Below are 18,390 nucleotides of genomic sequence, written 5' to 3'. Positions count from 1 at the left end.
GCAGTGTTTCAGTTTATAAAATACGTCAGTCGGAGTCACCTTTATGCTCAGAATACGTTTTCATCTCAAAAACTTTAGTGACCAGAAGAAAAATGGTCCTGCAGCAGCTGAAGACTGAAGATAAACACGTATAACAAAGACTTTTAAGTATAAACTACTAAATACCTTCCTCCTTTACAGAGAAGTCAGAGGCCAACTACATATAATGTATCTTTGGAGCTCAATGTGATTAATGCATTCATTGCTCTGCCGAACAGCGTGGATGTTTTTGTCAAAGAGCTACATGTTTATCACCCCAAACTCGTCTATATTCACAACTACTGCACAGACAGCACTAACCAGACTCAGGTTTGACGAGATTGTGTGCTATATAAGGATATTTTTGTTGTGATTATAGGGGCAACTATGTAAAGTCCTTACATCTGTATGCCTTTCAGTTTCCGTATTGATTTTAAAAAGATTTTACTTGTTTTTAAAGCACTTCATAGTCTGGCACCAGCCTACTTGGCTGACATGCTTGCATTGTATGAACCAGTGCGGTCCCTCAGGTCCCCTGGCACAAGTCTTTTTAGTTGCTCCAAAGTGCAGGACAAAAGCTTTTGGTGAGGCAGCTTTTAGCTTAACTGGAACAGTCTGACGGAGGAACTGAGAGCAGCTGAAAGTGTGGGTATCTTTAAAGCAGTGATTCTCAAACTTCACACGTCAAGAACCCCTAAACTGACACAAATTAGACCATGGACCCCCATCTGATGAGATGAGATTGCCTTTAGATGTTTTATTACAGAAAGTGTATGAAATCCATGACCACAATAGTCATACATTCTGTCATTGTGTTACTTATTGTCATTGTGTTAATTATCCCCCTCAAGGATTCCTGGGGGACCCCGGACCCCACTTTGAGAACCACTGTTTTAAAGGAGCAGTGTGTAGGATTTAGTGATATCTAGCGGTGAGGTTGCAGATTGCAGCTAAATGAATACACCTCCCCTCCCCCTCCCCTCCCCCTTACAAGCTTGTAGGAGAACCTATAGTGGCCGTGAAACTCTCTAGAGCCAGTGTTTGGTTTGTCCATTCTGGGCTACTGTAGAAACATGGCGGTGCAAAATGGTGGGCTTTGTGGAAGAGCACCTGCTCCCTGTCTGGATATTAAGGGCTCATTCTAAGGTAACAAAAACACAGCAATTCTTATTTTCAGATGATTATACGTTAATTAAAATATACTTATGAATATTATATTCCATTAGTCCATTCCACTAGATGCCACTAAATTCTACACACTGCACCTTTAAACGTAAACTTAAATATTTTATTGACATTATTTGTTTCATTTGATCATTTATTTTATTGTAATATGTTTTATTTCCTCTTATCTGTTACTGTTCTTCATTTGTTTTGTTTACTTCTTATTTTATTTTAATCTATCTTATTGGTTGTATTACATTTTTGACTTTTTTTGTGTACATTGTCTCAAAGTTTTTACTGTTTACATTGATTCAGTCAGCTGTAAAGCAATTGTACTAACCTCTACGAAAAGTTTGATTGATTGATACGTAACATTCTGCTTTGTTGGTAGGAAAGAGGTAGGCTTAGTGTGAGCAAAATAGTTTTTATTTCAGTGCAGTCTATCTGCATATCTGCATTCCCTCAAGGACCGTGACTCTTCAGGTGCCACTTGTATGCAGCACTTTTCGGCTGCAATTTTCCGTCTCGCCACGAATAGAATAATAACATCATTACAGACTATTACAGAGGCACTGAGGCAGTACTTGGCCTCAGAAATACAATAATCCTAAGGTGCCAATCGAAATTCTTCTGAACAGAATAGTGTTATTCACTGTCCACACCTGAAAAAAATAATGCTTATTTCAAAGACAATATCTGTAGGGACCAAGTGTGATTAAGTTGTGTGCAATGTTGTGTGTGTTATGTTGCTGCAGCATCACCGGTTCAATTCCAGCAATCTCTCTCTCAGTGTTTACTGTCTACATCTCTACAATCACTATCCAATACAATAAAAATGACAAAAAAGTAATTACGAAACCCTATATTTACACTTTATATATGCAAGTCACACAGGCTTTTGAACTTATTATGGCATAAGAAGTGAGTAATTGTTTGCTGATTTATGATTGTCAACAAAATAAAAATACAGTGACGTGTGTTGAACCAGGGAGAAGGCAGCTGGGTTTACTGAAATCATCTTTATTCGACATATCATGTGAAATACTGCCATTAACCTCAGTGAAGCATCAGTGCATCAGTAAACGTAACATTATTCATATATAACAAATAATTCATATGAGGTAAGGTGAAAAAAAACTGAGAAGACGTACAGTATTTCTGAAATGACACCATTGGTATTCATGCATGTCATTTGCAGCCAAAAATAATTACAACAAAAAGTTTCAAGACATGGGGGCAGCTGATATGGTACAACCTGTAACTTCTGTAGTAGTGGCAAGAACACTTAAGTTAATGTGCTGACACATTCCCCTTGGACCCGACGGGGAATCTTGATTGTAGTGAGGAGGAGAACACATTGGCAACACTTGAATGAAAGATATCAGCATGTCAAAGCTGAGCCAACCGAAGCATCACTGACAACAAAATTATGAAAACTATCCAGAAAAAAAAATCAAGGAGCCTGAAGGTGTCAGACGGTTTGATGAAACACTAATTTGACAAAACAAATCATGAAGGATTTTTGCCACACAGTCATATGGATGATACTGTCAACAGAGCCAACAATTAGCTCACAGTGCTATTTAAAAGGCAAATTCTACACCTGTATTACACTCAGCCCCACAAAACCATCCTGCATCCATATCTAAAGATATACCGGACCTGTGCAGAGGTAACATTTCCCCTCCTCTAAAGAGAAACACGGGCATGCACTGCCTTTAGTAGCACAGAAAATACAGTGGTTAGATTGCAAATAGAGGTAAGTGGAGGGGGGGGCTGTAGGGGTTGGACAAACATCTTGGCCAAACTGGAGAGACCCAATAAAGGAAGAAGAGGGGGATAAATGATGTCAGAGTGCAAGATAGAAGAGTCTTGCTTCCACTTCCTCTCCATTTGTTCTTCCTCTCTGCTGGATCGCTCTTCACATCCCACATGTGAGCTCCAATGGGAAACCATCACGGCCCGACCATGGCTCCTTCCCCTGAAACAGATGACAGCTGTGCTCATGCATTTGTATTTTAATACTGGGACACAAAACTACTTTATATTTGCTCCTTCGGGTGCTGTGGTGTGAGCATTTCCCCCTAATACAGAAGAAGAGCATCTATAAAGGCTGTCATCTATGTCAAATTCATCATATGCAGTGAAGCGCTCTCTTACCACTGTCCGTAATGGAAACCAGGGATGCAGGAGAGGAAAAACACGCATCCTCTGTGCTGTCGAGCACCGACCGCCTGTGTCGCTCTGCAGGACGCCTCATCACAGCATGTAGATGATGTACGAGAGGAAGACGAGGCCCATGATGGCGAAAAACATCAACATCAAAATGTCCACCATGATGGAAATAATGTTAAGAGATGGACGGTGCAGATGCAAGACGTACAGCCAGGCACAAACAGCAGCCGGTGCGATAGATCGGCCGAGATCGGAACAGTTCGGGAAAAGCACGGAGTGGAAATGAATGAGTCCGACCCTCCCCCTCCTGCTACAAAACAGGAAGGTAGAGGACTTCAGGGTGTTTTTACCCCGAGTTTAGCCTTTCAGGAGGATTTTTATCTTAAAGTCTACACTCCACTCCCTCCACATCGATTAATGAATCATATACATCGTATTTCAGTGATAAAGTGTGATTGATGAGGGTGATACACAACCAGGGAGTTATGATTATGATTATGACCTGACAGACCAAACTCTGGGTAATAAAAAAAAATTACATAGTGGTACCGGGAGGGTAACTTTCACTGAATTTCGACATTTTCAATTAAACCTAATTAGGCACGTGCAAAACTAACCCACTATATTGACGTTAATTTTTTTTTTTTAATTATTATTTTAAATACGCAAAAATATAGCTGCCAGGACCAGCTTTACATAATCTTCCACACCAACCATTTTGCCCCAATTCAAAGAAAATATTTCCATGATATTGTTCTTAAAGTGATGAAGATCTTGCATGAATACATCGATTAATGTATACTTTTTCACAGAGTACACATGTCTTGTGTCAGAGGGCCAATATAGGCTACAGATAGTGATTTTTTGTAATTTAATTAAAAAATTGTCAGGGAATTTACACCACTAAATAGTTCAATATCAGGAGGGTGGATTCTACTTTACCATTGGAAATTCATGGAAATTACGACCTTGTCTTGACGCAACAGAGGCCCTGTGTCAAAAGCTAGTTGCAAGACTTGATCAATTAGTTAATATTGTGTTTACATGATGTGTTTTGATTATTCACATTACAGCAAACTAATTGACACACAGAAAACTTAAAAGACATACATTGTATTATTACAATGCAATAGTATTTGTTGGGTTTCTGGATCTGTGAGCACATAATGATGCTTCCATGTAAAAGTCCGCTATGTGCAATATACTGGTGAACCTGCACAGAGGGCAGAAGGTTGGGAACAGTCAGGGGGCCCAACAGCAAATATCAGACTTTCATAACTGTACCCACATTATGCTGCAATGACATAAGACGTAGCACAAACAACAGTCTGAGAAAAATGACATTTTATTGAATCTGCAGAATCATAAGTACAATTTGAAGTGCTGTAACAGGGCAACAGGAGATGATATCAGGTCCTTAAATCTGAGTATGTATTCCGAGTATCGAATACACAAGTATGTCATTATGCATATGGTATCTTTATTTTTTTTTATTTAAAAAATAACAAAATTATATCAAAAACAAAAACAATTTTAAGATGGAATGCACAAAACTGGTTCGAATGCTAAACCTGCGATTGTGGATTACATGATTTCACTCTGCAAAGTCTACAGTATATAACCAGTATCATAGAAGCAGGGAATGATTCATCAGAAGCGCGGCAGCCTACGACGAAGGCTGAAGGAAAAGAGGGACGTCAGCAGAAGGGGGTGGACAGGATACTAGATAGAAACGGAATGGAAACAGGGTTATGATATGACGTCACGGTTCAGTAGATAGATGAGTGATGCCAGAGCGGTAGAGCCATTATTTGGCGAATAGAGGTTAACTCCTGACTAATATTCAGGTCAGACAAACAACTTGCCTTGCCTCACAGCCAAAGAGATTGAGAGAGATCAGATCTCCGCCCTCTGTAACCCCCCCAAGCCCGACACACACTTACATCATCGACATGCTCAAATTTGACTTTGCCTTAACAAATCCACCCTGAGCCACACTTACACAACGCTGGCTGTCTTTGGCCACTTCTTTTTTTTTTTCTCCATTTCATCCAGAACGCAACAACCTCGCGACAAAAGAAGGTTTGAATCAGATGTAATCCACAGAGTAACGGAGGCTATCGGTGTGAGTAGCTTTGTTATTAAATAAAATTTGAGCAAACATCATAAGCCAGGAACAACAATCATCATTTCACTTCAAGCCAAACCACCACTTCTTCTTCTTCTTCTTTGAGAGAAACACAACCGTGAGCTCTAAAACAGCTTTCCAATCTAGCATCTGCTTTGCAAATAAAATTGTCCTGTTGTCAAGTAGAGGTTAATCCAAAATACAGGCATACATACAGTGTGTATAGTCATTTTGTTTGGCAAACGTGTTTGAGGTGTTTTTTTTATTGTTTTTTTTAAACTCTGATTCAGTGATTATTTTCATCAGCACTGTCACAATTCATCACATTAGAGTTGCAAAATGTATGAATGTTCATCAACACCAACGGACAACTTGCACCACACTGGACTTTTTTTTTTTTTTCTTCTTTTTCTCTCCATGAGTCATCTTTTTTTTAAAATCACATTACTTCCCCTCAGCCACATTCACAAAAAAATATGATCCGCTTTAATTTTTATCTGCAGGCAAGCCACATCCCAGAGCACCATGACCTGTAAAAAACATTTTCCCTAATTCACCTTTATGATACATATACAATTATACAATGTCGTTTAGCTACATAGCGAGAGCCTTGTTTGTTTTAATAAAGCTGAAAATTTGTTGGCCCCCGCCCTCGACCCCACCTAAAAACGCACCACCCTGATCGCTCGTGTCTGTGACCGTCACAGTGCATCACAAGAGGATGAAAAATGGTGAGAAAAAAGGCGAAGAGGTGTGTGTGTGTGTGTATGGTCAGGGGCCGATGAGTATTTACACCACTGAGAAATGGTCAAATATCATTTTTATAATCTGATAAGGTCCTCGCAGCACTACGGTATCTCGAGCGAAAGGAGGATACAGCATTGCTGTGTAATAGTCAGCAACTGAAATGCTTCATTGTGTGTTTATGAACCAACCGTCCTTACATCTTTGTGTCCACCACCAAGCAAATGCTGATAAAGCTGGTTGGCGGCGGTTTATATATGTTAATTCACTGGTTTTTACCAGATTTACCTGCCAGGAGGACCAGAAAAAAATTGCCTGGTTCTGACATGCAGGCCTGATGTTTTATTCACTGACCAGAGCATCTGGTAAAAGTTTCTTTCACGGATATTTATAAATGTCATCCCGTAACATTACTCTTATTAGAGACTCATTAGCTCCAGCATAATGGAGATATAATAATAACAATCTGGCTTGACCGAGCAGGCGTTCAGCTGATTTTTTCCAACAGGCGGCCATCTTTGTTCTGACCTGAAACTGCAGGTTGATTAAACCCATGACTAATCTAATACTGTGACCGCACAAGTCTAGATAAATTCCTCTGCCTTGGTTCATAAATTGAGTTGCTGGTTTGTTTATTCATTTAATACACTGAATTTTTTTTTCTTTCAAAATAAGCATCTTACAATAACAATAAAGGCAAAGGAAGAACAGCATGAGGAAAAAAAAAAAAAAAAAAAACGACAACATTTACCACAGCCGAGGATTCAACAATTTCACTCACATCTCATGGAAAGAAAGACTGGAATGTTCACTCACAAAAACAGTGGAATAAATTTAAAATTAAAAAAAAAAAAAAGAAGAAAAGATTCACAATATAGAGTTGTGCTTGGCCTCCTCCTTTATAAATGGGTTTTCTTTGATGGTGATTTTGTAGCAAAGGGGAAGGACTCGACCTGTTCCCGTCTCCGTTCTCCAACAACAGTTTAGCCTTGATCACCATAACTTTGTGATTCTCTCAGGACTGAAGGCATTCAGGCTGCAAAAAATAGGAATAGCGGTGTATATACTGTATATCCACACCAGCTGAGGTGATGTGATATTCAGTGTGGCCGTAGGAGATGGACTGATAATGTCCCCTAACTTGTCCCTGATCCCTCCTGTATGCGACATGCCTGAGTGAGGCAACGACAGGAGGTGCTCTTCAGTTAGGCTACGATTCCAGTTTCACAACAATACCCACAATGCAGTGCTGAACACAAGGGTGCCTAGTTGAGCACACAATGGCAAAAATGCGTGTCTATCTATAAATATAATAAAAACCTCTCTGTTTAAGACTGATAACTGGCTGATTGATGCAACAGCAACAGGGTTAGAGGTTAAAGGAATGTACACAAGTCAAAATATTCAAGCTTAGTTTTGATAGACTGAGATTCTGCACTGTGTTTCCAGTCTGGCCAAGATCACGCTGCAAAATTAAAGAAAGAAAAAAAAAACAATAAACAAAAAGGCCTATGAAAATGCCACACCCACCCACACTGCAAACTTATTTCGTCCACAGAATAACGTCTGCAGCTGTTGGCTGCCATGGAAACCACGTGTTGACGGACTTGTGGGGAAAAGGGCTTTTTACATTTTTTTTTCTTCTTCTTTACTTTTGCATGATGATTGTTTAAGTGCTATAGCTAGGATGGAGCTGTGTGACACGGCGTGACCCCTGACATACTTCAATGAACTGTGAGTTTATCTTTTTAAGACTTTCGATTTCCACTTGTGACAGCACGAGAGTGGAGCCAGGATTGGGGGGAAAAAGGTAAAGAGGATGACGGACATCCAAACAGAGACGGACATCAGCACAGACAGACGGACAAACAGACGGACAGAGAGGCAGGCAGACAGACAGAGAGAGACAGACGGACAGTAAGAGAAAGTCTGTGGTTAGCGAGCTGAACAGTGAGAGCAGAGCAGGGATGCAGAAGAGGCGGGGTGGTGGTGGGGGGGGCGGGGTTCAGGGTCTCACAGGACAGATTAGGGAACAAGAGTAAAATCAAGAGAAAGCGGCATTAAGATGAGATGGCACTGGGCTTTTCCTTTCCTTCTTTCCCTCCCTTTCTCTACCTCCTCCTCCTTTTTCTCTCCCTCTTTTTTCTTTCCCTCTCACTCAGATGGCCTCCACGTAGTTGGCAGGCAGCATGCCCTGCTGGCCAGTGCGCTCCACGCGGCCGTACATCCAGCCCTCGTCGATCTGCTGCACGTCAACGATCACGTCCCCGTCCACGAAGGACACCTCGTCCTCGTCGGCGGCAGAGTAGTCATACACGGCCCTGTACCGCTTCTGTGGACACAAAACAAATCCGGTTAGTTCCCCAAAAACAGACAACAGCTGCCACAGAGCTCAAGAAAAAGCTGCTACTAAATTAACTACAGCATTAAAATGTTTCTGAATGGGAAGCATCCTGGTGGCTGAATGGTTACTGCACATGCCACATAACCACAATGTCCCTGATTCGATTCCAGCAAGGGACCTTTGTTGTCTGTCGTACCCATCTTTCTTTCTCCTTGTTTCCTCGGGGTTGTATGCCTCTGCCAACTAGTCACATTGCAGTTTACACCCATGTCTGTCCAGACTCATAATATTTGTAGTGAAGACTTTGAGGGAAGTTAATAAAAGTGTATTTTCCTTGTATGTGCTCACATGCTTGGCCAATAAAACTGATTCTGATAGAACACAAAGTTGTAACTATGACAGTAGACAAAGCTTCAGATATGGATATCGGTGCAGAGAAGCTACAAATTCTAAAACGTGGATGCTTCACACACATCTTCAACCTGACAGCACAGAAGATCTAAACAATCACCCCAGTTTCAAGGTGGTCACCCAGGATTAGTGTCATCAATTCAGTATCTGACAAAATGTGAAATATGGTCACAATCTCCCCCTTCTGTTCCTGAGTTATGGTGTTGAATAATGGCCAGACAAGTGTTTTTGCAGAACATTATGATGTCACGGTGAAATCGACCTTTTGGATATGAATTAGGTGAAAAAGTGACAAATGGCACAATTAATCTGTATGCAGATGACGCTATTATCTATACAACATCGCCCTCTGCCGCCCAAGGCTGTTCAAAACTTGCATATTGATGTATGTTCTATACAGCAAACATCGATTGATCTTAAATTACTATTAAACTCAGATAAAACGTATAATGGAAGTAAATATTACTACACTTAATGGGAAACAATACCTTAGTTTCTGGATAGACGATGAGCTGTACTTCAAAAAACACTGATGAAATGACTAAGTCTTTAAAAGCAAAAATTATAGAAAGCAAATTGTTCAGACGACCCTTTTATCCGTTATGGACTATGGTGATGTTATTTATATGCACTTTACTGCTTCTACTCTTAAACCTCTTGATGCAGTCTATCATTCTGCCCTTAGGTTCATAACTGGGGATGGTTTTAGAGTTGAAGTTGGGTGGCAGTCGTTGGCAGTGAGAAGAGAACGGCTCTGCATCCTATTTATATACAAAGCTCTCCTTGGCAACCTTCCTGGGTACCTGACATGTCTTATTAATTTTAGTTCAATTTCACACTGCACTAGGTCCCAAGGCTATTTAGTCCTTGAAAATCAACGTGTTAGCACTGAGATTGGGAAATGGGCTTTTAAATATTATGCTTCACACAAGTGGAACACCTTGCAGAGGGCAGTAAAATTAGACAAGCTAAACCCTTTTAATAATTTTAAATCTCTTTCAGCTGCCATAGGGCAAAGTGAAAGTATGTGTTCTGACTGAGCTTGAAGTTTTACACTCCTTAATGTTTCATGTTATGTGTTTTATTGCCTTTATATATTGCTTTTATTGTTTCTTATATTTTATATTGCTTATCTGTTCATATTTGCTGTTTATATTTGCAGATTATCGTTTCTTATATATTATATTTGTATTGTAATGAGAGCGTCCTTGAAAAAAAGACCTGGCCTACTCTATAAAAACAAAGGTTTGAATGAATGAATATAAAATGTCACTTAATCATTTTATCCTATGAATTTATGAGTTATGGCCAAAAAATGTTTTTTGTGAGGTCACAATGACCTTGACCACCAAATTCTAATCAATTCATACTTGAGTCCAAGAGAACGTTTGTGCCAAATTTGCAGGTGTTCCAGAGATATCGCATTTATGAGAGAATGGGACGGACATGAGGTCACAGCGACCTTGATCTTTGACCACCAAAATCTAATCAGTTCATCCCTGAGTTCAAATGGACGTTTTTGTCAAATTTGAGGAAATTCCCTTAAGGCGTTCCTGAGATATCGCGTTTATGAGAATAGGATGGACAGACAGGCAGCCAACCCAAATACATGCCTCCGGCCACGGCTGACGCAGGCGGGGAGGCATAAAAAAAGTTTCTGAATGGCTGACTTTCTAAGTCTTAATGTTAGTGTGAAGTGTAAACATTTGTTATTGCAGTATTGATCAAATTACAACAATATTTTCTGATTCTGTTTCAGATTTTTAATTTCATCAAGTTGTATTTGGCATTGGGGGTCCATCTGCAGCAAAAGAGGGGCGGGGGGGGGGGGCAATGGGAAACTTACCCCAGCACTTGGAGGTGGGGCGGCAGCCGCCTGGCGCGCTGGTTCAGGAGCAGGCTCATAGTTGTAGTTCTGAGAGGCTGCAGGGGGCTGGTAAGCTGCTGATAAAAAGAAGACAAATGTTTGAGCTGGAAACGTTTTTTCTGTCTCAGACACCAGACTCACTTGGAGCTGTACTGGGATTCAGCAACAAGCTATAAATCTAGCTATCTGTAATCTATTGCTTTAAGGCAGGAGAATTAAGATGTCAGTCTATACAGCCAATGCATCTTAATGCCAGGTGTATTTACTCCTGTCTGTATGTTTGCATGAGCTCTTTGAGAGAATGAGGAATTCAAAAACCTGGCAAGCCATGACGTGCATCCAGTGGCTTTCGAATTTACTGTTACGCAACCTTCTGAACAATGCCTTTCTGTGTAAATCAGGTATGTAAAATACAAACAGCAGGTCCACGGGTCATTCAAATATTTATCCATAACTTTCCCACTGAAAATGCAAACAAACAGCCATTCTTAAATTTTTTGGCTTGAGTAAATGAATAAATCTGTTTGTTCATTGATTTAACCCTTTGATTTCAGATTGGGCATTATAAGAATTACTTTCTAATTTTTAAATACAGCAATTTCTGTAGTAAATTCAACTATTTATAGCTCAATGGATTAAATACAGAGGAGATTGGTGGACATGTCAGAACCAGGAACCCTATGTGGTGTGATTAGGCAACACCCAGCCTGATGAGCTCATACATCCTGCGGCATGAAGGGAGCAAAACACAGATAGGGAAAACAATTGGACACTTTTCTTAGGAAACCAAAAATCCCTGATAATTAATTGAAGGGTTAAATGTTCATCCGATCCACAAAAAAAAAAAAAAAACATATTTCTAAGCTTTCACTAGTGCTATCAAACCATACATACAGTTTCTTTAATCATGTTTTTTTTGGTGATCTGGACATTTAAGATTATTTTCGGTTAGTTACTGGTATATCCAGTGTAAAATTGTCTCTTCTCCTCCTCACTATTTCTTGACTACTTTTACAGTTACTATTGCTGCTTCTATCTACACAGCTTTTTACTGCGTTAAAAGCTACTATTGACTCCATTTGACAGTAAGTATATTGTATGTACTGTGAGTGTGTTGGAAGGAATACCTGAAGAGGGGTTGCTCGGCTGCTGTGGGGCCTCTCCTCCCATCTTCCTCTTCTCAAACTCCTCGTGGTACTTAATCTGCAAGGGAAATACACAAACAGTTCATAGATAAAGATTGAGAGTGCATGTAACTTTATCTAACAGATACAGATCTACGTTTGCAGTCATCTTTCCAGAAAGTCTGTCACAGCGTGTAGTTCCCTTTACATCCACCAGAGGGCTCCCACTTGCTCTCCAGCACCCCTGCGTTTGTGGTGATAGGTGGGGCGCGCTACGTGCAGCAAAAGCCTCAGGAAGCAACTTGACGCTGAGAGGAAATGACATCTCGGGGGCCGGATGTAGTGTGCAGTAATGTGAGGGCAGAGTCGCATAGCAACCGTTGCTGACACATCAGGAAGAACAGGTGAGGTGAAAAAAAAAGGGAACTAACAAGAAGCCTGAACGCTTGGGGTGAGAATGAGCCAGCTAGATTCAAGAGGAAATACTGAGGAAGAGGAGGAGGGGAATCATATGACTAAGCACATCATAATGTCACTTAAATCATTCATATGACTACAGTAGCAGGTGTATTTTCTTTTGTGTAACTAAAAAAGGAAGCACAAGATTTACAATTTCAGACACAAACACTTAATTATCAATCTGCTAGTGTGACAAAGGCAGCATTCAGTGTCACAACATAAAACCAGGCCACACTGATGAAACTGAAAGTGAGTGACTGCTCTGTGACTGCACTAAATAGTCAGTCCCCCCCTTATTACCAGGCTGATAACAGACTGACTCACAGTGGTCAAGATTTACAACCCTGATTTTGCCCCCGCTTACACCCGCGCTCAAAGAGTCCACTGTGCCGGCGGCGTTAGCGAGGAGTGTGTTCACAGGCTGGACGGGATGACAGAGTGTTTGTGCAAGGACAGTGAAGCAAGTGACTGAGAGAACAGTGTGACTGTTCTCAAGTGCAATATGCTAAGTGAGAGTGTGCGAATGAGATTATTTTGGTTTGTTTTGAAGGAACAGGTTGAACAGATGGTGTGTGTGTGTGTGTGTGTGTTTACAGAAGTGCCTAAGCTGCTGCTGAACTAAAGCTTCCCCTGTAACTTCTCAACTGACAAGAGGACGGTGAGGGGAAACGGAAGAGACCGGACCAAGATTGAAAAGACGTGACAAGGTTGACAGACAGGACGAGTCTAGATGAGTAAAAGTGAGTGAAGGGCCTTCACACGGCTGACATTCTGGGAAGGGTGCTGACTAAACTGGTTTGTTTCTTGTGTCCGGTGGAACAAGAGCAAAAAGAGAGATTGATGTAGCGCTCATCTGGAGTGGTTCCCTTATGATTGGCTATGAATGACGCACTGACTGCAAACAGATGTCTAATGCAGCGAGGAAGGACTCGCACACAGAGAACAAAAAAAAAAGAATAATTCAGACTAGAGTCTGGATATTTCTATTTGTTACATTACAGGGCCGTGCAGACAGTGAAAATATGTGCAGAGAGTGCATAGAGTTCAAACAGTCCATGTTGGACTTTCCTCTGTGCAAAAAGAGGCATGCATGATGAGTCCACCTATATGTGGGTTACTCTACAGGGGCACCTAATCAATGATCTAGGGCTTGACTGAACACCCATGAAGCCAATGGCCAGCAGATCAGGTCATTACAAACACATTAGGATCTAACATTGCACACATTGCATCTAAGCCCTAACACATTTTCATACCATAACTGATATACAGTGTATACATACAAATGTTAGCTTTTACACTGGGAAAGAGACCCACTGGTACAGAAAGACAATACAATAGAGTGACAGAATACAATATCTAATTCTTCATTTAAGCCACTAGGGTGTAGCATTTTAAGGTAGAAGATATATCTGCATTCACATCAGGAGTAAAATTTGATCTATATTTCCACCACAACGATTAGGAATCATCATGCCAACGCCACAGAGTACCAAATCTGAGATAGGATGATGTCTTTTTGTTTTTCTTATATATTGGATGCCACATTTGGTGCATGGCAGACAACATTACTAGAGCTGCATGTTGTCATTTTGTACTCTTACAGTTAGAACATGCAGCTTAAATTCGTCAAGGGAAAAAAAAAAAACCTGTGGCATTGTCCAAACGTCCCTGGCGGATGAAGTTTTTGTGTGTGTCTGTGTGTACCAGTGTGTCCTAAACATCCCTTTGCTCTAGTAAAAGAAAAAGCGGAAGAGAATGAAAAGATCTCTTTGCCAATGTCATCAACAGATAAAATGTTGAAGTGTGTTTTCACAACATTACATATCTCACACCCAAGTGGTGAACAGGTAGTATTAAATATACAAGAGAATGTTTTTTTTGCTTTTTGGGTTTACATTCGGTGAATAATTCATTTCTGTTTTTCCTCATAAGCCTTTGCAAATGCCTCGTGGATACCCTCTCATCAGAAACTGATCAAAGAGTTTGTAGGTTTCTATTTGGAAATCATCATCCCTTGTAAAGATGCCTCTAAGCCCTAAGAAATGAACTATAGGGCAGAACTTTTTTGAGGGGGACAGAATAATAGTTTGAGTAGTGTAAAGGACTATTTATGCCTGAGGGTTTGGTGAAGAGCGTGGTGTAAATGTTTCTCCCATTATAGATTACCCATGTGTCCAAAAAAAGTGACTGTCACATTCCATGTTGAATTCAATTGAATCAATAAAATTGTTGAGATACTATGAAAAAAGCCTGGAGATCATAATTAGTAGCATTCCAAATCAGAAATATGTCATAAATATATCTTTTCCAAAACACAACAAATTGCAAAAATGGATTATTATTGTACACATGTTGGTGTTCAAATCAACCCATAAAAAGGTTTGCATAGTCATGGGCGAAGCTTACGCCCATAACAGTGCCATGTCTCTGGAGAGACATTAAGAAAGTGGTTTATTATCAAAGCAATTTCGAACATGTCGACCAGGAAGTTAGTTGGGGGAATGTTCTCTGGCCTGACGTCAAGAAAAACACCTTAAAGCCCGGATGAGTGAGAAATATTGGTATAAAGGCTGCCTGCATCCACAGTAACCAGGAGAAGATCACTACTGTTATGTGTCACTTCAGAGAGTTGAGTTATTAATGATTGAAGCTTTTCAGCCAATAGTCTGATGTGATAAAGTTTCAGTAAGAGAACCAATACTCGCTATAATAGGGCGACATTTTGGCAACCCCTCCGTAGGCTTGTGTACTTTAGGTAGGTCATAAATGGTTTGATGGGAAAATCATTAGTCAAGTACTTGTATTGAGACTGACTGATATGACTACTGCACCAGAGAAGAAGACAAACAAAGGACGTTTTTTTGAAAGCGCAGCTCAACCCTCGCGAACCACTTGTTTATCAGACTAAAAACATTTCGCAACGTGCTTGAATCCATCCCGCCATAATGCACGTTATCTTGATGTGGCTTGTGTGTTTGAGCCCATAAATACATGTAATATATGTGCATCCTTCTCTTTCTTGCAAAACGTCCTTGATCTCACACACACGCGAGATCTTTCATCAAGTGAAAGCAGTAATTACCCATCACCCTTCACCCTAATTATACCATTAGCGAGACCGGTGCAGCAACTGGTTATGTGTAATGACGTATATGTTGTTGTGTTTCCCATAGAAATGAAGGCCTTTTCAGCTGACTTAAGCAGTCTGTGGATGCAATGTAAACACTGCATGCATTTCTACATCGCTGCTCTGTATTTACACAGAAATGGCAAATCAATAACTGTGGCCGAGGGAGAGAGGAGAGAAGAGTGGAGGAGAATGGTCCGTGTGGTAAGCGATTGGAGGAGAATTCCATCACTATAAATGAGGAGCGCTGTGAGCAGAAGAAGAAGCCTGACATTTACTGTGACTAAGTAGGAGGATGAAAGCTACTTAAAAAAAACAACAACATGACAAATATTACAAAACCTGAGATCTTAATCTGGCGGAGCTCTCGGAGGCCGAAGAAAGAGGAGGTGATGAGCTAAATAAAGGAAACGATAAAATCTACTGGTTCTGGTGGTTGCATGTATGAATATTGAGCTGACGTCGGTATACAGTACCAGTCAAACAATTTGACTGGTACTGTAAGTATCAGTCTTTCACTTTGTACAACGTAAGCATGAGCTGCCTAAAGGTTATCTTGAAGATGTGATGTCAACTATTCTCAAGGCAGGAGAAGACAACTTTCCAGTGTACTTCATGTAGATTAATTATCCTCCTCAGAACGAATTCTCGGTTCAATATAGGCAAAGAGATTATACTCATTAGTCACTATTACAGACATTAGAAGAGCCCTAAATGTTCAGTCTAGGGCTGCAACTTAAGATTATTTTCTTTATCAGCGTTTGGTCTATGAAATGTCAGTCAATTTTGTCAATCAACATTTTTTCTTGGGAAAAAAAACACAACAGCTGCTTGTCTTCGTTTCAAATACTGAACATTTAGAGTTCTTCTGTCAAGACTTAAGACAGATGGGTTTAAGTGGTGACACTTACATTGCTGATTTGGTCCTGCGATTTCTTAATTCTCTGCAACTCTGGCGTGTCTGTGACCACATGGAAAGCTTTCCCTTTATTCTTCTCAAAATCCTCCCTGTAGAGAACCTGCACAGAGAAAAAAAAACCCCGACCATGTTAGAAACAAAGAGAAGGTTTCAAACATAAAACAGTGAATATGTAGCAGATTAATAACACTGTCAGATCAACAGCGTGTGAGTCAACAAGGAAAATCCAACAAATACTGTATAAATGATTATTTATAGATGCTCTGACCTAGATTCTTTCAACATATACAGATTTTTTTTTTTTTTGAAAATCATAAAACTGGTGTGTCTTGGCATTTTCAGAAAAGAATGTAATGCTTTTCACCTATGTCACCTGTGGCATCAGCGTCCACCTTATAAGTACTTATACTTGGCTTGACAAATGGATCAGTCCTGAGTTTTAATGAGCTACGCTTTAGCCTAATAAAATACTTTTATAGCAGCGGGGAAAACAGCTTTACTGTTGAGTTTATTAAAGCTTGACACCGTTAGATGAATGAACATGAAATTGCTGAAATGTAATCCTCTAGTGAAATGAACTTTCTGCTGATTTTTTTTTAAAGTATTTTCTTGACTGTAGATCACTTTAGTACTATTTTGTTAGTGTGTTAGGCTGGTCATGTTTCTCACTATAACAACAAACTTGTGTCAACAGTAGTGACTATAACTCTGGATTCGGCAAACATACCAAGACGTTTCTACGTTAAATAGAGTATTTCCTGCAGTCATGGGCAGAAATAATCAATTTTTTTTATGCATAAACTTCCAATGTAACCAGCATCAGTATGCGTGCGTGTTTCGTGTGCAAGCAAAGTAAGCTTGGGCCTATATTGCATAGTCTTTTGTGGTGAAGTTCGCTTCCTGTTTGCTGGGGAGTGAATGCCAGCATCCATATATGGTCAAAATAAGAGGTAGTGTATGACAAGTCTGTGTGTGTGAGTGACTGTTGAGTGTGTGTTTTTCCAGCCTTCCCACCCTATCCTGACCCTGAGGGCAGTGGAGGAAATGTCCAGCCCATGCGAGCGTCAGATGAGTATCAGAAATTACAATGCATGGGCGCGCTACCTCACTGCTGCCCTGTGGCTGGTTGAGTGTTCAAACCCACAAACTGCCACTTTTACAAAACCTGAAGCAGGAAGTCAGATACATGATTTTGTTTTTAAACCAACAGCTTTGCTTTCTCACTTCTTCTCCATCTGACCTCTTCGGCACGTGCCCGATGACATTACAACAATGACAAATCGTTTAATTCCACCTCCCTATTCCTGCCTCCGTGGTGACTGCACCGGTTTCCTGCACTGCCCCAATAATGAAGCCAACTCGGACTGTCTATTACCAGGAAACAAAGCTCCATCCCCTCCGTACTCTCCCCCGACTTCCACGTAATGTCTGACACTGCTATACAGAGTGCTGACCAATCCTCCTCTCATCTACCCAACCGCCCTTGTGATAACATGACGTGGCAATGATTCATAGCTAACGTTTAAGTGCGTGTGTGTGTGTGATGCGGCGTGATGCGTTCATATCTGCTGTCACCCTCCCTAGCGTGACGTCCACAGAGAAAATGAAGCGAAATCTATGGCTGATCCTCATTCTACGGCAAATTATACACGGCTCTCAAGCCTGCGCACAAAGATAAGTCGTGAAGAAGATTAATGTGGCCTCGACCCATCTTTGTCCTTCGTTCTCTCTCTCTCCGTTCTCATCAGTCAACGTATGATCCTCCCCCTATTTTTATTTCTCAGTCCATCTCCTTTGTCTTTTTGGGTCTATGCAACAGCTTCTTCTTCTTCTTCTCCTCCAATCATGCCTCTGCTTTCGTTCCCCACCCACACTCCCCACTCTCTCTCTCTGTGCTCCCTTTTTCA

At 40.6% G+C, this 18,390-nt stretch overlaps 1 protein-coding gene across 2 annotated transcripts in view; it reads right to left on the bottom strand.

Annotated features, from left to right (window-relative positions):
* Nucleotides 1–4,684: 4,684 nt before the first annotated feature.
* The window catches only part of lasp1 (LIM and SH3 protein 1), a 36,254-nt gene continuing 22,548 nt past the window's right edge, over nt 4,685–18,390 (bottom strand). The window contains exons 4-7 of one of the 2 annotated variants that reach the window (XM_044330835.1): nt 16,476–16,583; nt 11,979–12,054; nt 10,831–10,928; nt 4,685–8,561 (exon numbers count right to left, since the gene is read on the bottom strand). In XM_044330835.1, the coding sequence (XP_044186770.1) occupies nt 8,388–8,561; nt 10,831–10,928; nt 11,979–12,054; nt 16,476–16,583 (456 nt within the window). In that variant the 3' untranslated portion in view covers nt 4,685–8,387. The remainder of the gene's footprint in view (nt 8,562–10,830; nt 10,929–11,978; nt 12,055–16,475; nt 16,584–18,390) is intronic. The other variant, XM_044330836.1, reaches the window with a different exon arrangement.

Source organism: Thunnus albacares, chromosome 17 (assembly GCF_914725855.1).
Source record: "Thunnus albacares chromosome 17, fThuAlb1.1, whole genome shotgun sequence".
NCBI lineage: Eukaryota > Metazoa > Chordata > Actinopteri > Scombriformes > Scombridae > Thunnus > Thunnus albacares.
The sequence above is the reverse complement of the archived record's forward strand: the minus strand, read 5'-3'. Positions and strand labels throughout refer to the sequence as shown.